General features: G+C 46.5%; 1 protein-coding gene across 1 annotated transcript in view; it reads left to right on the top strand.

Moving 5' to 3' along the window:
- Positions 1–25,413, top strand: part of RYK (receptor like tyrosine kinase) — a 424,049-nt gene that overhangs the window by 94,310 nt on the left and 304,326 nt on the right. Inside the window, exons 4-6 of the mRNA XM_082248811.1 lie at positions 329–463; positions 7,648–7,707; positions 22,790–22,934. Coding sequence (XP_082104937.1) covers positions 329–463; positions 7,648–7,707; positions 22,790–22,934 — 340 coding nt within the window. The remainder of the gene's footprint in view (positions 1–328; positions 464–7,647; positions 7,708–22,789; positions 22,935–25,413) is intronic.

Here is a 25,413-nt window from a genome sequence, read left to right on the forward strand (position 1 = left end):
GTAAATGCAGCTGGCTTTATTCATTCATCGTGTTCGTGTCAAATTAATACCGGGGTTTGTCCCTTTTAATCAACGAAGGTGGCTCAAATAGTTGCAAGATCCGCTCATAGTGCAATATGTTTCTATAGTACAATTTTCTAAAAGCTACGTAAAAAAGTGATTGATTACACTTTGGGGGGTAGTTGCGGCAGTTCCAAGCACGAACACGTTTCTTCTTTGTAGTCACCTAACAGTGCATGATTTTGCCATTATTTTAGATGTGTAAATTGTCATTAGCAGTGCTTTGTGTCTTCATTAACAAGCTTTTTGTCTTTGTTTTGTGCTGCAGTGTTTAGAGTGGATCTTTTCTGCTCGGGGAAAATGGACACTGAAGTCCTGTTAGTCATGCAGCTCAACGTAACAATCAGCCCTGCCAAAAACATCACAGTCCTCAATTTTAAGAGGAGGAAAATGTGCTACAGGAGTAAGTGTTGCAGTATGCTGAGCTGAGGGAGATGACCCTGGCCCAGCTTTTTTATTTCTTGGATAGGAATGTGTGAAAGGGGCAGTAAGAATCGCACTGAACTCTTGAACGGATTAGGCATTGTATGCAAGCTATTACATTGATTTTTATGGATTAAGTTTCATTGTTGTATAAAGGTTGGTGGTAAGCAGCCTGCATTTCTCCAGCTTTGATGGAACTAAAAATCCCAGTAGGCTCTTCTGCTGCCAGGCTGGATGGACAACTATAAAATGTTTTTTCAATTAGGCTGGTAATAAATGCTCTATGTATCATTGAGAGAACCTTAGTAGTTGATTTATTTAAAGAGAAACTCCACATTTGTTGAGAAAAAAAAAATTCCTCTCTGGGTTATCCATGTACACTGCAGGGATTTTAACAAACTTTGTTGCAGGTTCCTACATTGTTGTTCTGAAGAAATAGCTGTTTGCGTCCATGTGAAAAGTGAACGTATATGGGAGTGATTTTGTAATTCTCAATCAGCTGCTGGGCTCTAATGAGAAAAGTAGCATTGTTTGGATCGCTTTAGATGTGATTTCTCCCTGGGAGTATCTATACCTAGTACCAAAAAATGAAATTCTTTTTTCTCTTACGTCCTCCGACAGTCGCCGCCTCTTCATAATCTTCACCAATGGGGTATTTGACCTTTTCTCCGCAGGAGTAGCTAGGCAACAAGATTTGTTAATATCCAAGCTTTTAGCATATCACACCCCTAGGGGGCGGTCCCCTCAGTCAATACCTCCCTGCTTCCAGCATTCTCAACTCAGTTTCAATTGCCTAGCTTAGGAGTAGCTGGCTGTTACTGTGCTGGGGCTTTCATCTCCGCCTTCTATCATCTTTTTGATTTTATTTCAAGTATTTTTCTCTTTCTTTTACTTAGCTGTTTTTTTCTCAGCATTAGTTTCGTTTTCTTCGGATGAAGATGATCATGCGGAGCTGGGTCTCGGACTGGCCACCCTGGATCCCAGGGCTGAGAGCCAGGGGTTTCCCCAGCCTGCCATCGAGCGTTCAGCTCAGGTTTTCCTGGCATATTGAACGACCCATCCCTGTTCGCTGCAGGGATGCTGCCTGTGAGGTGGCTACCTCACCGGACGCCATTTGCGGTTTCGCACCGCAGTCCACTGCGTCCTGGCTGCGACACTCCCTGTCCTCAGTACAGCGGTTTTGATCGCTAGAGAAGGCTCCCCACGCCATCCGGAATGTTAAGTAAATTTCTATGTGGGGACCTGTCTGTTTGGGTGTCAGTCTGTGACTGTGTGACCCGCATGTCTGTGTAAGTGCTGAGCTCCCTGTCAGTTGCTGTGATAGCTGCCTTTCTGTGGGCTGCGGTGGGGGGGGGGGGGGGCTCTCCCGCTCTGCGGTGTGAGATGTATGGGGCAGACTGGGCTCAGACATGCTGTGCGGCGACCGCTGATGCGGCCCGCCATTTTTCTCTGCAAACTGTGGTGACTGGCCCTGTGTGGTACAGCGCGGTGTTTTGGTGCCAAACGCCGCCATTTTAGCGGCAATCGTTCCTGCAAGCACATGTCGGCACCATTTTCTTATTGCCTAGCTTCCCTCAGCCGAGCGGCCATGTTTGTGAAGCCTTCATAGGCTATATAGGGCGGTCAGTCATTGCATCACTTCCTTTTTCGCTGGAACAGCGATCGGTGGCAGCAGCTGTGTGCTCTCTCCAGGTTTTTACCTTCCTTATCCTGTATTTCCTTGCTCAGTGCTCCTTCTCCCTGTGGGGGTCGGTACATACAGTTGTGTGCGGTGGGCAGCACTCGCCGCGGTCTTAAAGGGGCAGTCCTTTATTTCAGTTGATACTGGGGCATGGATTCTCAGGATTGCAAGTTTCCTCCCACCCTGGTGGGGGGCCAAGGGGCTGCTGCATCCCCCGAGGGGGCTGATCTGGCTGCTGTTGTAGCGAACTTGGCTTCTCAGGTGCAGATGCTAATGGCTGATCGATCCGCAAAACGGCCCAGGTTATCTATTTCCTCTGATTCAGAGGGCGATGGGGCTGCTATGGCTGGAGTGCCCTTCTCAGGGTCTCGTTCATCTCTGGACCTTGTGGGGTCTGAGGGGGAGGCTGAGGTAGAAGGAATTGATACTTCTCCCCCTGGCTTGCCTGAAGAGCTTGCACTCATGGATGAGTTGATTACTTCTATCAAGGAAACACTGCATCTGCAGGATGAACCATGTCCTCCTGCTTTGATGTCCTCTTATGGGACGAAAAGGAAACGCAAATCAGCGCAGGTTTTTCCCTGCCCTGCGGAATTTCAGCGCGCTGTTGATGAGCAATGGCGCAATTTAAAGAAGACCTTTACTGTGCCAAGTAAGTTCAAGCTGCGTTATCCATTTATACCCACCACTGATGAGCGTTGGTGTGTGCCGCCTCAGGTGGATCACACGGTGGCAGTTTTGAATAAATCTACTGCGATTCCTGCTGAGGATACCCCGGTGTTCTGGGACCCTACGGACAGGAGATTGGAGTCTCTTGCCCGTCATACTTATACGGTTGCTGGTTCTATGCTGAAGCCTATTTTTGCTTCCATTATGGCTGCCCAAGCTATTGCGGATTGGACGCAGGTGCTCCGGCGCACCCTGGTGGCTGACTCTGCTCCGCCGACAACGTTGGCTATGGTAGATCACATTCATCAGGATGTCATGTATTTGTGCGATGCGGACTTGGATTTAGTCCCTTTGGCTGCACGTCTCTCCAGTGTAGCGGTGTTGAACCGTCGCCTGATATGGCTGAAATGTTGGTCGGTTGACCAATCCTCTCGCAAGACTCTAGCTAATCTTCCCTACGCGGGATCTCGCCTTTTTGGCGAGTCTTTGGATACTCTGATAAAGGAAATTTCCGGGGGTAAGAGCACTCTCTTACCCCAAACTCACAAGAATAAGTTTGTTCGCGGTAAGAAGAATACCACGTTTAAGCCCTCTCAGGGGTCCTTTCGTGCCTTTCGGTCGCAATACAAGGGCAAGCCCTTCAAGGGCCAAGGCTCCCAGAAGAAGCCGTGGGCAGGTAAGCAGAAGTCCGGCCAGTCCGGGTCCGCTGCCCATACCAATTCGGCCTGAAGGGGCGCCCTCACCCGGTTCTGGGGTGGGGGGACGTTTGCTCGGTTTTCTTCAACCCTGGCTGGCCCGCATTCGGGACAGGTGGGTTCAGGAAATCGTTCGATCTGGATACAAGATCGAGTTTCTCTCTCGGCTGGCGAGCAGATTTTTTCCCTCAAATCTTCAGCTGTCTCCGGAGCGTTTGCAGGATCTGCACCTGGCGGTGCGGGACCTGCAGGACCTGCGGGCCCAGGGAGTGGTGGTTCCGGTGCCTCATCGAGACAGATTTCGGGGGTTCTACTCCAATCTGTTCACTGTGCCCAGAAAGGAGGGCAAGGTACATCCGATTCTGGACTTGAAAGCTCTGAACTGTTTTGTGCGGGTTCGCAAGTTCCGCATGGAATCCCTACGCTCAGTGGTGGCTGCCCTGAGTCCGGGGGAATTCATGACCTCCATCGATCTGAAGGATGCGTACCTTCACATCCCCATTTTCGAGGGTCACCAGAGGTACCTTCGATTCGCAATTGCGGAGGATCATTACCAATTCGTGGCGTTACCCTTCGGTCTCGCTTCGGCTCCGCGGGTTTTCACCAAGGTGCTAGCGCCGGTCCTGGCTTTGAGAGCCCAGGGCGTCTCTGTCTTGGGATATCTGGACGATATCTTGCTTCGGTCTGCGACCAGTCAGGGCCTGGTGAACGACCTGTCCACCACGATGCAGACTCTGCAGGAGTTTGGTTGCACGGTAAATTTTCCAAAATCAACGTTTGTGTCCCTCGGTTCGTCTTCCCTACCTGGGGATGATCCTGGACTCTGCTCATGCGAAGGTCTTCCTGCCGGAAGACAAGCCCTGGACACTTCAGGACGAGGTCCGGTCCCTCAGGGGACACTCAGTGCTCGTCCCTCCGGACATGTATGAGATGTCTAGGTCTAATGGTCTCGGCTTTCGAGGCGATTCCCTTTGCCCAGTTTCACACGCGGGGTCTTCAGACGGAGATTTTGGCCAAGTGGGACGGGCGTCCGCAATCTCTGGATCGGCAGCTTTCGTTGAGCCGCCACACCCGAAGGGGTTTTTTGTGGTGGCTCCAGTCCCCGGCGGTATATTGGGGCAAGTCCTTTCGTCCCTTGTCGTGGACGGTGATCACCACGGATGCCAGCCTGTCGGGCTGGGTTGGTGTTCTGGGCGTTCTGTCCGCCCAGGGAACTTGGTCGGAGGAGGAATCCTCCCTTCCGATCAACATTCTGGAATTGCGAGCGATAAAACTTTGCCTTCTGCATTGGTCGGAACGGCTTCAGGGCCGTCCGATTCGGGTTCAGACGGACAATGCCACAGCGGTGGCCTACATCAACCATCAAGGGGGCACCAGGAGTGCCCGTGCTGCTCGGGAAGTAAACGGCATTCTGTCGTGGGCCGAGACGCACGTCCCAGCGATAACGGCTGTGCACATTCCGGAGGTGGAGAACTGGCAGGCGGACTATCCTATCTGAGTCGCCAGACCCTGGACCAGGAAGAATGGTCCCTTCACCCGGATGTCTTCCAGAAGTTGTGCGCGAAGTGGGGTCTTCCGGATGTGGACCTGTTCGCGTCTCGTTCGCGTCTCGTCTGAACAACAAGGTGGAAAGGTTCGTGGCAAGGACGCGCGATCCTCAGGCAGACGCCTCAGACGCGTTTAGTGGCGCCCTGGCATCAGTATCGTCTGATGTATGCCTTTCCACCGATTCAGCTGCTTCGCAGATTGGCCTCGGAACCGCACGCGGTGATTCTGGTGGCACCGGACTGGCCTCGCCGGTCCTGGTACGCAGACCTCGTAAATCTGGCAGTCGACGCTCCGTGGCGCCTGCCGCTTCGGGAAGACCTTCTGTCTCAAGGGCCGATATTCCATCCTGCTTTACAGTCGCTGGCTTTAACTGCCTGGCTGTTAAAAGCCAGGTCCTGAAGGATAGGGGTCTCTCCCCTGAGGTCATTCCCACTTTGATCAAGGCTAGAAAAGCCTCTTCGGGAAAAATTTACTAGCGTACTTGGAAGGCGTACTTTGCCTGGTGTGAGTCCAGGGGGTATTCCCCCTCGCTCATACTCGGTGTCAAGAGTGTTGGCCTTCCTCCAAACTGGAGTGGACCAGCGTTTGGCGCTGGCCACAATTAAGGGTCAGATTTCTGCGCTGGCCGTTCTTTTTCAACGCCCTGTGGCGTCTAATTCATTGGTTAGCACCTTTGTTCAGGGGGTGCGACATTTGGCCCCTCCTAGGAGGGAACCTCTGCCTCCATGGGACTTGAACTTGGTTCTGTCCGTGTTACAACAGGCTCCCTTTGAAAAGATCAGGGAGATCTCGTTGTCTCTGTTGTCCAAGAAGGTTGCCTTTTTGGTGGCGATCACTTCGGCTCGCAGGGTGTCGGAGCTGGCGGCCTTGTCCTGCAGCTCTCCCTACCTGGTGATTCACAAGGATAAGGTGGTCTTGCAACCTAGCCCATCTTTTCTTCCGAAAAGGATCTCGGAGTTTCACCTGAATGAGGACATTGTCTTGCCTTCGCTTTGCGCGAAGCCTAAGCATCCGAAGGAGGTGGCTTTGCATGCCTTGGATGTTGTTCGGGTGATCAGGGTTTACCTGTCATCGACTAAGTCCTTTCGCAAGTCGGATTCCCTATTCGTTCTTCCAGAGGGACCTCGGAAGGGCATGGCGGCGTCGGTTGCTACCATCGCCAAATGGATCAGACAGACCATTGAGCTAGCCTATGCTTTGAGGGGGAAGGTTCCTCCTTTCCCTGTGAAGGCGCACTCTACCAGATCTCTGAGTACGTCTTGGGCCTATCGTCATCAGGCTTCTGTGGCCCAGGTGTGTAAGGCGGTGACTTGGTCGTCCGTTCACACCTTCTCCAAATTTTACAAAGTGGATGTTCAGGCATCGGCAGATGCTTCCTTTGGCCGTAAAGTTCTTAGTGCGGCAGTGCCTTAGGGTCCCTTGTTTGGGCCCTTGGCTGTTGGGGTGTTTTTACCCCTGGGTTACTTGTTCTTCCTGGGTTGTTGCTCCTGTTGAGCACGTTTTCCTGTTGCCAGGTTGGTTCTCTTACTTTGGTAAGGTTCCTTTCTCTGATGTGGGTACTGCGTTGCTTTATGCGCGGCTGCGTTTCTTTCCCACCCCTCATGTCTACACTGCTTTGGGACGTCCCCATTGGTGAAGATTATGAAGAGGAGGCGACTGTCGGAGGACGTAAGAGAAAACGGAATTTTTGTAAAATCTTACCGTAAAATTCCTTTCTCTGAGTCCTCCGACAGTCGCCGCCCCCGCCCCTCTTTTGGGGTTTGTTTATGTACTCTACTGCTATGCTACTGAAACTGAGTTGAGAATGCTGAAAGCAGGGAGGTATTGACTGAGGGGACTGCCCCCTAGGGGTGTGATATGCTAAAAGCTTTGATATTAACAAATCTTGTTGCCTAGCTACTCCTGCGGAGCAAAGGTCAATTACCCCATTGGTGAAGATTATGAAGAGGCGGCGACTGTCGGAGGACTCAGAGAAAGGAATTTTATGGTAAGATTTTACAAAAATTCCGTTTTTTTTTTTTTTGCAAGAGATGCCAATCTGATCTGTATCTTAGTGCAGACGTCTGGGAAAATCAGTCAGCCAATTACACTTCTAGGGGGGCGTTCATTACACCATCTGTGTACAGAACGCCTCCAGGTAGCCATATTGCATTTTACAGAAAATTACAGCTCTGCAGATTAAAAAAGAGATTACTTTTAATAATCACTTACAATATGACTTGTCGCAGTTGTATACTAATGTATATAATCTCTCCTCCCCCTTTAATGACCTAGCTTCCTTCTGAGCAGTTGCTAAGAAAGTTGACCACCTGTCTATATTCCTGTACCTTCTTCCTTCAGGAGGAGTTGGCAATTGGGACCTCCAAACTTCAGTTCTACTTAGCTTGTCATCTGATTGCCATAAAGGCAAGTTAATATTTGTGGCTTTAGTGGCTCCTTGTTATGGTTTTGTATGCTTCTGAGCCTTTAGACCTTTTACTATACATTAAGATGTTTGGTAAAAGTACTTCAGAAAATGGTGATTACTTTTATGTTAAGAGCTGTAGGCTGATTTGTGCTTCTTCTTTCCAGAGGTTGAACCAGAACTCAAACCCCCATTGTCTCCTGACAGGAACAGCACAAGAATTCACTGTAAGTGTTAATTCTTAATCCTATAATGCTAAAAAGAGAAAAAAACCTGCATATTCTTAAGTTTGTTCCCAGAATTACTGTGAAAATAGTGTGGTCAAAGCATAGTCCAGGCCTAGATAAATCTTCCCTAAATCTAGGAGCCAGCCTCCAAAAAATTAGCAGAAAGCAACAGCTTCAGTTTATATTTACTGCTTCAGTTAGAGAAAGTCAATTTCCCTCTGTTTGTACCTATAGGTAAGCCTATAATAAGGCTTATCTATAGGTATTGTAAATATCTCCTAAACTTGCACCGTTTAGATTTACTGTATACAGCGCAGATGAGGTCATCCGCGCATGCCCGCCTGAAGCAACAGCTGCCTGTGCCGTTTCTTCAGAGCCCTGTGCCGTGACCGGTGCCTCCCGTGCGCATGCGAGGGAGTGACATCACACAGCTGGAGTCCATGAACCTGGAAGGAAGAGAAACGAAGATGGATGCGTCCTCCAGCGGGGACAACGAGGGCTTTGTTTGAAGGTGTGTGTCACATAATGTGCTAGTATGCAATACATACAAGCGCGTTATGCCTTTACTTTAAAAGTAAGGGGAAAAAAAAGTTTACTTCCTATTTAAAGGGGAGTTCCGGACTCAAAAACGACTTTGGGCCATCCGCTTGCTCTGTGACACCTGTAAAAGAAATGGATAGTCCTGATTTTTTTATTTTTTTTTGTTACCTTGTTATTGAAGAAAATATACTTGAAGCCACGCTGTCACTTCCTGCTTGCATTGATAACTGGGAGCTGAACGTCATCTCTCCCAGGAATCAATGCGCCTGCACCGGCCACGCTTGTCAGTTCCGGTGCAGGTGCGTCATTCCCTGCTAAACAGCTTCTGAGCATGCCCAGAAGATGTGCAGGGATGACGCGCCTGCCCCGAAAGTGACGAGCGGGGCCGATGCAGTGCATTGTGAGACCGAAGAGGACAGGGAAGAGGACGTGCTGGCTTCAGCTGCCCACACCTGAGATGGCACTGGAGAAGAAATTTTCAAGGTAAGTATTTCTTTTAAAAGGAAAGTGCGACCTAGGACAGTTCAGAGGCTATTCATTATGGAATGCACTAGCCCTGACTGTCCCGGGGGTATTTCTAGTGAAAAAGTAAATACCGGCATGTTCTTTTTAGGGTTGTCAGGCTCAAAGTTGCTAGGATTGTCAGACTGAAGACGGGAGTCTTTTTTTTTTTTTTTCCCAGGGTTTTTCAAATCCTGACATGTAAACTGCTCCAATTCAAATTCCAATATAATGCAAGAGAGGTGGAGAGAGTTTTACACACGTGACAACAAAAACAGATTTCTCTTTCATTCATTGACAGACATAGCTCCATATCTTCTTGACCCTTGGGTTTTTTCTGCCCCCTACAGGAGAAGGACACTAGGCAGGAAAAAGTTTGACTATGCCTATAGGGCAGTCCCAGGAGGTATACTCTTCCTGCTACAGGTCTTCAGTTTTTTTTTCTTTTGCCTAGTCAAGAGTAAGGACCTAGTTCCTGGCTGGGATCTTCTCTGGTCCTGGCATTTCTTCCTTTTTAAACTGAATTTTTTTCTTTATATTTTCTGTTCCTGTGAGCACTACAGTCAACTGCTGGACTGGGCGACACACTGGATATACTAGATTCTTACGGTTTTCCCAGTCTGGCCAGCGAGCGCGACCCGGCCTTAGCTCCGCGCTACTCTGCCTGTGCGTCCGGGGCACGGCAGGCGGCTTCCACCCTCCCCCTTAACGGGGCTATGTCCTTTTATGTCCTCTATGGAGGGCAAACCTCTTACTTTTTTGCGGGATCTAATATGTGGTCCTTTTGTGGACCTTTTTCAAGCATTTCTATGCGGGACTGAGGTCGGCAGCCTCCCCTGCTTGTTATGTTTTTAGGGTGAGCTTAGTATAATGTGACCCTACTGGGTCTGCGTCCACGCACTTTGAGTGCTCTGACAGTGAGGATGGTTCCTCTTTCACTGCATATGCGCATGAAAAGGCGCTGGTGAATGCACTGATTGTATCGGTGCGGGAAACTTGATATATGGGGGATGCAGCCGCTGCTGCGTCAGAGGCGCCGGACCCCTTGGGGCACGCAGATCCTCTAAAGTGGCAAAGGTATTTCCTTTTTCCCGCCTACTGTGACAAATTTGTCGCGAATCAGTGGAGTTGTAAACGCAATAAGGCGGTGCCTAAGTGTTTCGATAGACTGTATCCCTTAACCGCTTGCCGACTGCTCACAGTATATTTACTGCGGCAGTCAGCCCCTCACAGGCAGAGCGACGTAGGTCTATGTCGCTAGCCTGTGAGGCTCTGGGGAGCGCGCGCGCGTGCCCCCGGACCCCCCCCCCCCGGCGCGTGTGACCGGCGGACCCGATGTCCACCGGTCCACCGGTCACTCGGCGATCGTCGGGGGAGAGGGAGAAAGTCAGGGGGCTTGTGTAAACAAGCCACCTGTCATTCTCCTCGGTGTAAAAACACTGATCACACGGTTCTACAATGTAGGACCGTTGATCAGTGTCCCTACAGCTCAAGCCACAGCCAATCACAGTAAGAATCACGCCCCTAGGGACACACACAGCCCCTCCCTCTCAAATAGTTAACCCCTTCACTACCAGTGTATTTTTACAGTAACAGTGCATATGTATAGCACTGATTTACTGTAGAAATGTCACTTATAAGCCCAAAAGTGTCAAAAATGTCAGTCAAGGGTGCGATCTGTCCGCGCAATGTCGCAGTACCGCAAAAAAAAATCGCAGATCGCCGCCATTACGCGTTAAAAAAAAAAACAACAAAAGTGACTCTTTCCTTTTGTTAGTAAACGTGATAACTTTTGCGCAAACCAATGAAAATACGCTTTTTGCGATTTTTTTTTTTTTTTTTTTTTTTTTTTTTTTTTTTTTTTCCAAACATATGTAGCATAAAACAAATTGGCCGAAAATGTTAAAAAATGTTGATTTTTACATTTTTTTTTTTGGGGAATTTCATATAAAAAAAATGTTAAAAATATTGTTGTTTTTGAAAAATTTACACTCTTTTTTTTGTTTATAGCGCATGATCAAAAAATCGCACAGGTGATCAAATACCACCAAAAGAAAGCTCTTTGTGGGAAAAAAAGGACGTCAAATTCGTTTAGGTACAGCGTCGCACGACCGCGCAATTGTCCATTAAAGTCACGCAGTGCCGAATCACAAAATACCCCCTGGTCGTTTAGCAGCCAAATCCTCCGGGGCTTAAGTGGTTAAGGGAGTCTCTGTTGAGTACTCGGTTTTTAAAAGATATTTTTGACAGGAGAGCCGAGACTTTGGTCTGCCACATGTTAAAGCGGTAGTATCCCGCTTTTTGACTCTCTTACCTACAGGTAAGCCTATAATAAGGCTTACCTGTAGGTAAAAATAATATCTCCTAAACCGGCACGGTTTTGGAGATATTTACAGTGCATGCAGCCGCTCGCGCGAGCGGCGCATGCGCTCTGAAGGTCCGGGGGGACCTTCAATTATGTTTGGCGGAGCTTGCCGGAAAAATCACTCGCATGCGCATGTGACGTCATCGCGGCTCCGGCCAATCATCGCGCCGGAGCCGTCTCTTCCGGCCAATCAGCGCGCCGGAGCCGCCGAACCCGGAAGAGACTGCGAGGGGTCATGGCAGCGCCTGCAGCGATGTCCGGGGGTCCGTGTCGGGGCTTCGTTTTAAGGTAAGTTACACATAATGGGCTAGTATGCGATGCATACTAGCTCATTATGCCTTTGTCTTGCAGGTTTTTTTTTTTTTATTTATTTTTTTTTTTTATAGGGTTTACAACCGCTTTAACTGTGGCTGGTTCGGTCCCTAGGCCGGTGTTCACCATAGCATTGGTTTGCCTGAATGTCCCGCCAGGATCTGGGGGGGGGGGGCAGCTTTCCACCTGTGTTTGCAGAGCTGGTGGACTATTTGGTCCAGGGCTTGCAGTTCGTCTGTAATGCCTCTATGTATGTGGCTCCCTTAGTCTCTGGGCTGTCCGTGACCGCAATGATCCTTCGGCGCGTGATATGGCTAATATACTTTCCAATAGTTTGTATATGCGCTCCTAGGTCGCAGGGTGCCTAGGCGCAAAAAAAAGAGGATAGTTCAGGGTGCCACATCCTGAATCATGGAATAGAGAAAATAGAAGAAAAGGAATTTGGACTTTATTGGCACCAATATTAAAATTGTATATTTTTATTGAAAAATTCACAAAAAAAACACATGTATGAGAAAAGACAGAAGAGAAATATATAAAATGACAAACATACAATATACATACAATGAAATAAGGCGGCAAAGCCTCAAAACAGTGTGCAAATCGCATAACCTGTTAGGTAATGATAATTGTAACAACAATCACATATATTACAGAATAACCTGTATTCATAAGGCGGCCATAGAGAAGGATGGTGACCGTCTCTAGAGGTCGTCTGTACAATGTGGATAAACAGATGTTAAGTTGAATCCCAGTTGCCCTACATGTTTCGCTTAACATAGTAAGCTTCCTCTGGAGCACGTGGTGAAAACAAACATCTGAAAAGAACTTCAGGTGATAAGACTTTGTAATAGATTAAGCCTGGTGGGCTAAAGAGAGTAACGAGGGGGTCGGTACGTTGTGGTTGGAGCAAACTGCCTAATACATGTGCCAAAAGTAACATGGAACATAATTCGTCATATGACATAGATCCTGATCAAATCAAGGACTCCGTCATAGATATCCAATCACAAGAAGGATTGTATAAAGGGGCCAGATGAGAGGGGAACCCCCGGCCTCCAAATCCAAGTGAGGGAAGGCGAGGTGGGTACACCTCATATGCCTAGGACCCTGGTATGTTCAGGCAAGAGTTTGCTCCCGATCCAACGACCACATATGCACCCCCCCCGGATGGGGATACCGCCATATACTTTCCAGACTTTTCAGAAGGCCTTATGTGATCTTCCCTTTGTGGGGAATCGCCTGTTAGGAGCCTCCCTGGAAGGTCCTCCGGAGGAGGTTCCATGAGGACCTGGTCTGGTATGCCAAGAGGGGTCCTTCCAGACCTGCAGACAAGCGCTCTTCTTCCTGAAGGGACACCATCACCTGTATTTGGGGTGGGGGAGGATGTCTTGGCTTTCTTCAGGACCCGTGGACCTCCCCTGATTCAAGATAAGTGGGTCCACGAGCTGATTTGGTCTGACTACAAGATCGAGTATTCGGTCTTCTCCTCCAGAGAGGTTCTTTCCTTCCAACCTGCATTTATGCCCAGTCCGCCTGCGAGGTCTCTTTTGGGCGGTGCAAAAATTGACATTACAGGGTGGTTGTTCCGGTCTCGGAATCGGAACGTTTGTTTCATGGGTTTTTTTCACACATGTTTGCAGGTCCCAGAAAGAAAATCGAGCTGTGTCCAATCTACGTCCTCCTAGTTCTGAACCACTTTGTGCGGGGAACAGATGTATCGAATGGAGTCCATTCATACAGTAGTGGTATCCCTATATCGGGGGGATCTTCTGGCCTCTATTGATATTAGGAAACTTGCCTTCATTTTCCGATATGTCGGTCATTCGTGCTTTCTCAGCCTACCGTGGGCAAGGAGCATTATCAAGAGGTCTCATCTCAGCCCCTTGGGTTTTCACAAGTGTTGGCCCAGGTGTTGGCTTTGTTGTGCCAGCCAGGGATTGCAATACTGGAGTACCTGGATGATCTTCTGTTACATAGTTAGTGAGGTTGAAAAAAGACATCAGTCCATCTAGTTCAACCTATGATTTGTGTGTGTCCGCTTTTAACCGTACATTGTATACCCCTGTATGTTGTGGTCTTTAAGGTGTCCATCTAATAGTTTTTTGAAACTATCAATGCTCCCTGCTGATACGACTGCTTGTGGAAGAGAATTCCACATCCTTACCGCTCTTACAGTGAAGAACCCCTTACACACTTTAAGGTTAAACCGCCTTTCCTCTAGTTTTAGTGAGTGACCACGTGCCTTATTGTATCTCCTTTCTCTGAATAGTTTGTTCCTGATGCTCGGGTCACCAGTACAGTATTTGTACATTGATATCATATGCCCCCTCAATCGTCTCTTCTCCAGAGAGAATAGGTTCAGTGCTTGTAGTCTTTCCTCATAGCTGATGTCCTCCATTCCCCTTATTATTTTTGTTGCCCTTCTCTGGACTTTCTCCAGTTCCAGCACATCCTTCCTGAGGACCGGTGCCCAGAACTGGATAGCATACTCCAGATGTGGCCGGACCAGAGTCTTGTATAGTGGGAGAATAATCTCTTTATTTCTGGAGTGAATCCCCTTTTTTTTATACATCCCAGTATTCTGTTGGCTTTGCTTGCGGCGGCTTGGCATTGCATGCCACTGCCAAGCCTGTTGTCTACCAGTACCTCCAAGTCCTTTTCCATCCTAGACTCACCCAGAGGTTCCCCCCCTAGTGAGTAGCTTGCTTTCCGGTTTCTGGCCCCCAAGTGCATTACTTTACATTTTTCAACATTAAATCTCATCTGCCATGTAGTTGCCCACCCCGTTATTTTGTTCAGGTCCGCTTGCAAGGTTTCCACATCCTGCATAGAATATATTGGCATGCCTAGTTTAGTATCATCTGCAAATACTGAGATTGTATTCGATATCCCCTCCTCTAGATCATTTATGAATAAATTAAACAGGATTGGTCCCAGGACAGAACCCTGGGGGACCCCACTTTCCACACCCGCCCAATCTGAGTACTCCCCATTAATCACCACCCTCTGTACTCTCCCCTGGAGCCAGTGCTCTATCCAGGTACTCACCTTATGGTCCATACCTACCTTCCTTAGTTTGTACAGTAAGCGTTTGTGGGGAACGGTGTCAAAGGCCTTTGCAAAGTCCAGATACACCACATCCACAGGCTTTCCTTTATCTAGGTGGCAGCTCACTTCATCGTAGAAGGTTAATAGATTGGTTTGGCACGAACGATTTTTCATGAATCCGTGCTGATTACTACTTATAATACCTTTTTCATTACTAAAGTCTTGTATGTGGTCCCTTAACATCCCCTCCAAAATTTTGCAGACTACTGATGTTAGGCTGACCGGCCTATAGTTACCCGGGATATATCTCGGCCCCTTTTTAAATATTGGTACCACTTTGGCTTTTTTCCAATCAGCTGGCACCATACCCGTCTGTAAACTATCCTTAAAGATCAAGAATAATGGTCTGGCAATCTCCTGGCTGAGCTCATTAAGAACCCTCGGGTGCAAGCCATCCGGTCCCGGGGATTTATTTATGTTAAGTTTCTCTAGTTTAGCTCTAAGTCTATCCTCTGTTAGCCATGGCGGCACTTCCTGAGGTGTATTATTTAGTTCGGCCTTACAAGCAAGGTTCGTGTAGCCCCCCGATTCCTTTGTGAAGACTGAAGAGAAGAAATTATTTAACACTTCCGCCTTTTCTCTGTCCTCAGTGGCCATTTTTCCTTTATCATCTTCTGCAAGCAGAATCTCCGACTACTCTGACGAACCAACTGGGAGATTACTGTGCGCACTCTGCAGGAGTTCGGTTGGAAATTAAATTTCCAGGTATTGGGCTTTGGTTTCGTCCACTTAGTTGGACTATGTGGGTCTGTTCTGGACTCGGCCTCAGCCAGAGTGTTCCTCCCATGGGACGAGTTACAAAATCTGTGCACACGAGACCTCTGCAAGAGAGATTCTGATTCTTGCCACGTGGGGCAAGAATCCACAGTCTCTAGACAATCTGATCATGTTGAGCTGGGGTAGGTGGTGGCTTTGCTCTCCGGCGCTTCAACAGAGTAAATTTTCCTTCCCCTGTACTGGACGGTGGTAACCACAGAGACCAGCCTGTTTGAGTGGGGTGGCATTTTTTGGCACGGATTGTGCTCAGGGGGTCTGGACTCTGGAAGAATCCAGACTACCGATTGATATACTGGACTTTTCCTCCCGAAGTATTTCATCAGTTGCGTCTCCGGTGGGGAACTCCCGAGGTAGTCCTGTTGGTCTCTCGCCTCAACAGGAAGGTACTTGAGTTTGTGGCACAGGAATCCTCTGGCCGACACCACAGATGCACTGGTGACTGATATACATGTTTCCTCTTCTAGAACTTCTGAGAAGACTCCTGCGTAGGCTCGAGGCAGAAGGGATTACAGCCATCCTAGTGGCTCCAGGTTGGCATCGCCGGTCTTGTTACGCAGATCTGATGAGGTTGGCTGTCGATGCTCCTTGGAGAATTCCTCTTAAAGGAGATATGTTGGCTCAAGGGCCAATCCTCCATCATGCTTTACAGTCGCTGGCTTTACGGCTGGGCTATTGGAAGCCAGGTGCTGAAGGCTAGAGGGTTGTCTGAATCGGTGACACCCATGCTGCTGCAAGCTAGTAAATCTACTTCTAGGTAGATTTACCATCTTGTTTTAAGAGCGTACTTTGGGGATGGGAATCTCTTGGGATTCGCCCTCGCTCCTTTTTTGGTGACTCAGTTTGGCTTCCTCCAACGAAGTGTTGACCAGCGTCTGGCCTTGGGTACTATCAAGGGCCAGGTTCAGCCTTGGCGTCTGCTGCGACCATTTATAGATGGACCAGGCAGACGGTAGTGCAGGCTTATTCCATCAAGGGCCAGGATCCTCCTTTCCCTGTTATGGCGCATTCTACGTGGATGCTTGGTGCCTCTTGGGCCTTCTGTAATCAGACGTCAGTAGTGCAGGTTTGCAAGACGGCCACCTGGTCCTCTGTACACACTTTCACAAAATTTTATTAGGTGGATGTGTTGGCATCTACTTTTGTCTGGTGAGCTACAGTTCCTGGTTGAGCTCCTGTTTTACCTGGTTGGCTACATTTAGCCTTTGGGAAGTATGTTTATTTCTGTGTTCTTCCCACCCCTTATGTTGACACTGCTTTGGGATGTCCCAAGGGTCAAGAAGATATGGAGCGGTGTTCGTCAATGAACGAAAGTGAAAAACGAATTTTTGGCCTACCGTAAAATCCTTTTCGCTGATGTTCATTGACGGACACAGCACCCGTCGCTCTAATGAGTTGGGTTATATGTTCTTCTGAAACTGCTTGTTACAAAACTGAAGACCTATAGTAGGAAGTGTGAGTATACCTCCTGGGACTGCCCTATAGACGTAGTCAAACTTTTTTCTGCCTAGTGTCCTACTCCTGTAGGGGGCAGCATAATCCAAGGGTCAAGAAGATACAGAGCTGTGCCGTAGCTCCACGCTTGGTCTGCTGCGACATAGCCCTGCAGGGCAGACAGAGGGGGATTGCAGTACTAGGGTACCTGGACGATCTCCTTCTGCGAGCAGAGTCTCGTTCCGGTTTACAGGATGTTTTGGACATCACTGCACGAAACCTTACAAGAGTTCGACTGGACGCTGAATTTTCAGAAATCATCTCTGACCCCACCTAACATGTTGGATTAAATAAATAAATAAAAATAAGCTGCGCTGATGAGAACTAGTGGTGGGTATTGTGCGATACACCGATCGCAATAATATTAGAGTGAATATAGATATTCACCCAAATGCCATTAAATACAATAAATGTGCACCAGGTGCCAAGTGAGCAAAATATTATATATATAAATTATGCACACCAAATGACCACTAGGATCACAAACATATGAATATGTGAATAACCTAAAAAATATTAAAAACAATAAAAAAAAAAAACACCAAAATATCAGTGAAAAACAAATGATGTAAGTGGAATCTTATGACCACTAAAAATGACTAACACATATAAATGAAAAATTAAAACAAGTGAAGTCCATAAATAGATAGAACTTAATAAAGTCCCAAAAAATATATAAATCCAGAAATCGGTGGTGGGTGAAGTGAAAGGAAACGATCCTATAATATTAATCACCACGGTGCTCCCACACTAGTGATATGCTTGTCTTCTTACCAGATTCTGGTATAAATTGAGCCTCTATAAGTAGTCCCTCACAACACCACTCTGAAGAGATCCCAACTTCAGCAAACCCCCAGGTTATAGCCAGAAGTGGATAAAGCAGTACCGGTAATGTCCACAAGATGGAGCTCCATTACACCATAAAGAAGAAATGGACTCGATAGTGTGATACCGTACAGCATTTAATCAATAATAGTAGTAGTAAAATTAACTCACATGATACAAATTAAAACTTGCATATTCAGGAAGCCGGCCGGCTCTAGTGTAGCCCGTCCTCTGGGCAGCGCAGTGACGTCGGCACGCCGTAACCTATGTGCTCGTCTGCAAAGACTTCTAATGGGGATGCGGGCGGCGTGCTGACCTCACCCTATATAGACAAACAGCCAATCAAACCAGCCTCAATCTGAGTTGTGCCGGAAAAGCAGCGGCCGCCATCTTGAGTACTGGATCGGCTGCCCTCAAATTAAAGTTTAAATTTTACCGCTCATACAGGATATAAGATATAACTCGTATCGTGGAACTAAAAGAGAAAAAAAGGAAAGGATACTAATCCACATTTGCTGTATAGGGGTTATGTTGGAGTATTGATTACATGCTTGGTGTCTTTAATGAAAGATGGGATGTTTAGAACCAGCGGCTGCAAGAAAGAGTCAATGTATTTCCCCACCCGGGACGTCACAGAGTCAGAATTTAACTTCATTTTTATATGTGTCAATTCTTTCCCGGAATCAATTACCAGAGATCATTACCCATTCCCTTTGCCTTTTCCCTTTTTAACATTGTGTTGTATATTTAGTATGTCAACACTCCCTCTGCTGGCCAAGATTGTTATTACGATTTAATATGGCCATATTATGTTTATCTATTTTATATTTTTATATGTGTTAATTTGATCCTGGAATCATGCACCAGCGATTAGTATCCTTTCCTTTTTTTTCTCTTTTAGTTCCGCGATATGACTTATATCTTATATCGGGTATGAGTGGTAACATTTAGGGTGGGGAGGCATCTTGGGCACAGATTGTGCTCGGGGTTTGAACTCTGGAGGTAGCCGGCATTCTAAAGTTGGCAGAACGTTCCGTTCCAGCCCTCTCTGCTGTGCATATTCCAGGGGTGGAAAATTGGCAGGCAGATTACCTCAGTCGACAGGCGTTGGACCAGGGAGCATTGTCACTTCATCCAGAGGGGTTTCATCTCTGGTGGGAAACTCCCTAGTTGGACCTGTTGGCCTCTCGTCTCAACAGGAAGGTGCAGAGGTTTGTGGCAAGGTCTCGGGATCCTCTAGCCGATGCCATAGATGCACTAGTAGCTCCTTGGGGCCAGTACCATCTGATATACGCCTTTTCCCCTCTTAAAATTTTGTCGAGGCTCCTGCAAAGGATTTAGGCAGAAGGAATTCAGGTCATCCTAGTGGCCCCAGACTGTCCTCCTTGGTCTTGGTATGCAGATCTAGTATGGCTGGCCTTTGATATCCCTTGGAGACTCCCTCTCAGAGAAGACCTGTTGGCTTAAGGGCCGATCTTCCATTCTGCTTTACAATCGCTGGCTTTAATGGCTTTGCTGTTGAAATCCAGGTGCTGAAGGCTAGGGGGTTGTCTGACTCTGTGATCCCCACGCGGTTAACGGCTAGAAAATCTACTTCTAGGAAGATTTACCATTACATCTGGAAGTCTTGCTTTGCATGGTGTGAGTCTCTGGGGGATTCCCCCCGTTCCTTTTCAGTGGCTCGAATTTTGGCGTTCCTCCAAAGAGGTGTGGAACAGTGCCTTGCCTTGGGTACCATCAAGGGCCAGATCTCTGTCTTGTCCTTTTTCTTTCAATGTCCTTTGGCTGCGCATTCTTTGGTTTGCACCTTTTTGTTCATGGGGTTCGCCAGTTGGCTCCTCCTCCAGTGCGGTCTCCTTTGCCCCCGTGGAAAATCAAATTGATACTGTCAGTTCCTCCAGAAACTGCCTTTCGAAAATATTAGTGACATTCCTCTGCGTAAATTGTCCCAGAAGGTAGCCTTCCTGGTGGCTATTACTTCTGGACGCAGGGTGTTGGAGCTGGCAGCTTTGTCTTGTTGTTCACCTTACTTAGTGGTTCATAGAGAGAGAGAGTGGTGCTTGGCCCTTGTCAGCCGTTCCTTCCTAAGGTTGTTTCTGGTTTCCATCTGCATGAAGACATTGTGTTGCCCTCCCTGTGCCCTAAGCATCCCAAGGAGATAGCCTTGCATTCTCTGGTTGTGGTTTGGGTGATCAGGGTGTACCTGGCGTCAACCGAGTAGTTTAGGAAATCAGGCTCACTATTTGTCCTTATGGATGGACCTCGCAAAGGATTGGCTGAGTCTGCTGTGACCATTTCCAGATGGATCAGACAGACTGTAGTGCAGGCCTATTCAGTCAATGGTCAGGTTCCTCCTTTCCCTGTCAAGGCGCATTCTACACGGGCTATTAGTGCCTCCTGGACCTTCCGCCATCACACGTCAGTGCTGCAGGTTTGCAAGGTGGTCATCTGGTCGTCTGTGCACACTTTCACAAAATTTTACAAAGTAGATGTGCTGGCATCTGCGGATGCTGCTTTTGGCTGCAGGGTTTTGCAGGCCACTGTTTTAGAGAACTTGGTCCTCTTTGAGGGTGTATTGTTTTCAGATGAGCTCCAGTTGTTCCTGGTTGAGTTGCATGTTACCTGGTTGGCTAGGTTAAGCCTTGGGATTGCTGTTTTTTTTTTCCTACCCCTCATGTTTGAAACTGCTTTAGGACGTCCCAATGGTCAAGAAGATTCTGGAGCTGCATCTGTCAATGAACGAACGAGAAAATTGGATTTTTGTCTTACCATAAATTTTTTTTCCCCTGATGTTCATTGACGGACACAGCACCCACCCTTCTATTGTTGGGTTATGTTTGTGCCTATAGCAGGGAGTGGGAGCATATCCCCTGGACTGCCCCATAGGCGTGATAAAGCTTTTTCCTGCCTAGTCTACTACTTCTGTAGGGGGCAGCATAACCCAATGGTTAAGAAGATTCTGGAGCAAAAATCCTATTTTGTTTTCATCAAAATTCTACAAACAATACCCCATAATGACAATGTGAGAGAGTCTGTTTGAAATCCTTGCAAATTTATTAAAAATAAAAAAAAAAAAAAATCACATGTACATAAGTATTCACAGCCTTTGCCATGACACTCAAAATTGAGCTCAGGTGCATCCTGTTTCTACTGTTCATCCTAGAGATGTTTCTACAACTTGATTGGAGCCCATCTGTGGTAAATTTAGTTGATTAGACATGATTTGAAGAGGCACACACCTGTCTTATTTAAGGTCCCACAGTTAACAGTGCATGTCAGTGCACAAACCAAGCCATGAAGTCCAAGGAATTGTCTGTAGACCTCTGAGATAGGATTGTATCGAGTCACAGATCTGGGGAAGGGTACAGCAATATTTCTGCAGCATTGAAGGTCCCAGTGAGTAAAGTGGCCTCCATCATCTGTAAATGGAAGTATTTAGAACCACCAGGACTCAAAACTGGTGGCCAAACTGAGCAATAAGGGGAGAAGGGCCTTAGTTAGGGAGGTGACCAAGAACCCGATGGTCACTGACAGATCTCCAGCGTTCCTCTGTGAAGAGAGTAGAGCCTTACAGAAGAACAACCATCTCTGCAGCACGCCACCATTCATGCCTGCATGGTAGAATAGCCAGACGAAAGCCACTCCTCAATAAAAGGCACATGATAGCCTGCCTGGAGTTTTCTAAAGGACTCCGACCATGAGAAACAAAATTCTCTGGTCTGATGAAACAAAGATTGAACTCTTTGGCCTGAATGGCAAGCATCATGTCTGGAGGAAACCAGGCACCACTCATCACCTGGCCAATGCTATCCCTACAGTGAAGCATGGTGGTGGCAGCATTATGCTGTGGGGATGTTTTTCAGCGGCAGGAACTGTGAGACTAGTCAGGATCAAGGGAAAGATGAATGCAGCAATGTACAGTCATTCTTGATGAAAACCTGCTCCAGAGCGCTCTTGTCTGCAGACTTGGGCAAAGGTTTATTTTCCAACGGGACAACAACCCAAAGCCTAAAGCCAAGATAACAAGGGAGTGGCTATGGGACAACTACAATGTCCATGCGTGGCCCAGACTTGAACCCGATTGAACATCTCTGGAGTGATCTGAAAATGGCTGTGCACCGACATTCCCCATCCTACCTGATGGAGCTTGTGAGGTCCTGCTAAGAAGAATGGGAGAAACTGCCCAAAAATAGGTGTGCCAAACTTGTAGTATCATACTCAGACTTGAGGCTGTAATTGGTGCCAAAGGTGCTTCAACAAAGTAATTGAGCAAAGGCTGTGAATACCTATGATATTTTTCTGTTCTTATTTTAAAAGAATTTGCAAGGATTTCAAACAGACTTTATCTACGCTATCATTATGGGGTATTGTTTGTAAAATTTTGATGAAAATAATGAATTGAATTAATTTTGAAATAAGGCCGTAACATAAATTGTGGAAAAAGTGAAGCGCTGTGAATACTTTCCACATGCCCTTTATGCCTAGCTATTCTATTAGTACCTTCTTTGTTTATAGTTATGGTTTTGATTATTGCAGTATTCTTAACAGTACTATTGTTATATCCCATTTCTTGATTGGCTGAAATCCTTTTATGTAAACAAAAAAAAATATTTTATGGTCACATCATACACTTTCATTTTATAACATCATCATTGTAATAATACAAACCCAATAGTTTTTTCACATTCCAATATAGGCTTACTTGAGAAAATCTCATTTCATGTTGTGAGTTCTGCCTCTTTGCTGGCCTTCTTTCCACAACTTCCGTTATTCCCTGCATGCTTTGCAGCTTCTCCACTGCTGTTTACTTTCAATTTATAAGGACTACATATCCCATGGTACCTTGCCTCCTGAAACATATTAGCACCACTGCAGTTTAGAAGGAAGGCTCTGTGAAATGCGTGACACAGCAGTGCCTACTCACAGGGAATACTGACTACGTGTCACTGAATGCAAGGGGTTAAATGTGTGGGGATCTTCAGAGTAAGTTTACAAACTTCAAGATCATTCAGATTAAAAGGGGTAGGCTAGAACCAGCTGAAATACAATGTATAAGTTAATAACTACATTTTGATCATAGATGCTTTTTAAATGTATGCAAATAAATTTTAATGTGGTTTTAATGGCAGTGTAACTTTTTTTTTTTTTTCCTCTTTCTAGTTGATCCTGTTAATGTAGCTCCTACCACCTCAACCCGTGTATTCTACATAAGCGTTGGTGTCTGCTGTGCGGTCATTTTCTTAGTGGCCATTATACTGGCTGTGCTGCACCTTCACAGCATGAAAAGAGTAGAACTGGATGACAGGTAGGTGTTTTCTGCTTAAATAAAAAGCCACAGCGAGTCGGTAAGGGCATTAGAGCTTTTATCATGTCCTTATTATCAGGTTGTACTTTCTGGCTATGATCTGGTTTTCCATTCTTGCGTGGTTGCATCCTTTAATCTCTTCCGGACTGGCCGCCTCAGTTTTACTTTGACGTTTAATACCAGGGTTATGGCATCAGATAGCTGCCATAACCCCGGTATTATTTTTTTACTGGGCGGGTGGTTCTCTTTCACATAAAAGTGGTCCCGGCGCCGGATTTGCTGTAGGATCACTTTTATGGGCTGCTGGAGAGATGCTAGGCAGGAAGTCGAGTGAGGACAAGCCGGCCCCCTACTCCACTCTATGGCCTTGGAGGACCGAAGCGACGTCATACGTCGCCTCCTCCCAACACCCTAACGGGCCTATTTTTTTTTTTTTTTGTAGTGTAGATGTGAGATCTGAGGTCTTTTTGACCTCAGATCTCGCATTAAAGAGGACCTGTCCTCATTTCTATTACAAGGGATGTTTACATTCCTTGTAATAAGAATAAAAGTGATCGAAATATATATATTTTTAAAGGCACAGTGTAAAAATAAAAGGTAAAATAAATTAGAAAAAAAAAAATTTAAAGCGCCCCCGTTCCTCTGAGCTCGCGCGCAGTAGCGAAGGCTTACCGAAGTTGCACCCAAATATAAATGGTGTTCAAACCACACATGTGAGGCATCACCACGGCCGTTAGTTAGTGAGAGCAATAATTCTAGCCCTAGACCTCCTCTGTACCTCTAAACTGCTAACCTGTAGAAATGTTTAACGCGTTCCCTATGGAGATTTTTAAGTACCAATATTTGTCGCCATTCCACGAGCGTGCGCAGTTTTGAAGCATGACATATTGGGTATCTATTTACTCGGCGTAACATTCTCTTTTACATTTATAGAAAAAAATTGGGCTAACTTTACTGTTTTTTTTTTTTTTTTAATGCAAATGTATTTTTTCCAAAAAAGTTGCGTTTAAAAGAGCGCTACGCAAATACCACATGGCAAAAAAATATTGCAGTGACCGCTATTTTATTCTTCAGAGTCTTTGCTAAAAAAATATGTTTGGGGAGTTCTAAGTAATTTTCTCGCAATAAAATACTGTTTTTAAATTGTAAACAAGAAGTATGAAAAAAGGTGTAATAGACAATCTAAAATCATATAGATGCATCCACAACACTAACAGCGCTAATGAACAAAGTCTACTGATATCAATAATGAGGTCACTCCCATGTGGGAGGGATAATGACAAACAATTGAGTTTTCAATCACAAAACCGTTACAGTGAGTGACAGTCCAAATCCCCGGGAAAAGGGTGTGAAGGATTTCTTAATCATCCACCAAAAATCCACCAATCACCGGTGCTTTAATGAAATAAAATATAACACAGATAGCCCCACTCCCCTCAAGGTTTCTACTTACAGCAATGAATTAGAATGAGGGCATTCAATAAATCATGACGATCTGACGCATTTCGTCGTAAGGACTTCCACTGAGAGCGTGTGCACGCGGTCTGCCGATATTTGTATACCGTACGGCGCAGGCGCACTCATCACAATCGCCGTAACCCGGAAGTGAACGTGACATGCTATTCCGGGTTATGGCGATTGTGGAAGCTCTGTGGAAGTCCTTATGACGAAACGCGTCAGATCGTGTGCGCGCGGTCGGCCCAATACTATTGCTACGCCTGGCCACGCTACGGACTGCTGGAGAATACGGGTCCGATCGAGTAGGGGTCATGGAGCGTGCATGTTTTATTGAATACGTTCATTCTAATTCATTGCTGTAAGTAGAAACCACAGAGCGGGGCTATCTGTGTTATATTTTATTTCATTAAAGTTGCGGAATTACACTATTTGCCCCTACTCTTCATTTACATGCTACCATGAATGTAGTTCTCTATGAAGACTAATAAGTTTTACATGGAGTTTCGATCCTATGAGTTTGGAGACATCTATATGGAGATCGGAGTATACTCTGAGGGAGAGTTTTGATCATTTATCTGGTGAGTTCCAGGAGAGAGGGGGGAGCACCGGTGATTGGTGGATTTTTGGTGGATGATTAAGAAATCCTTCACACCCTTTTCCTGGGGATTTGGACTGTCACTCACTGGAACGGTTTTGTGATTGAAAACTCAATTTTTTGTCATTATCCCTCCCACATGGGAGTGACCTTATTATTGATATCAGTAGACTTTGTTCATTAGCGCTGTTAGTGTTGTGGATGCATCTATATGATTTTAGATTGTCTATTACACCTTTTTTCATAACTTTTGTAATACAACAGCAGCTGAGACCTTACAGGTCCCGTATGTATATACATTTATATCTCTGGCAAAATTAGAGCGCAGGGTGAGTGATTTCTTTGCTATTGTAGCGTTTTGTGCATTTTCTTCACTCCTTTACCAATATTGTAAACAAGAAGTGTCAGAAATAGGCCTGGTCCTTA

This window comes from Pelophylax lessonae (assembly GCF_965119305.1).
Source record: "Pelophylax lessonae genome assembly, chromosome: 3".
NCBI lineage: Eukaryota > Metazoa > Chordata > Amphibia > Anura > Ranidae > Pelophylax > Pelophylax lessonae.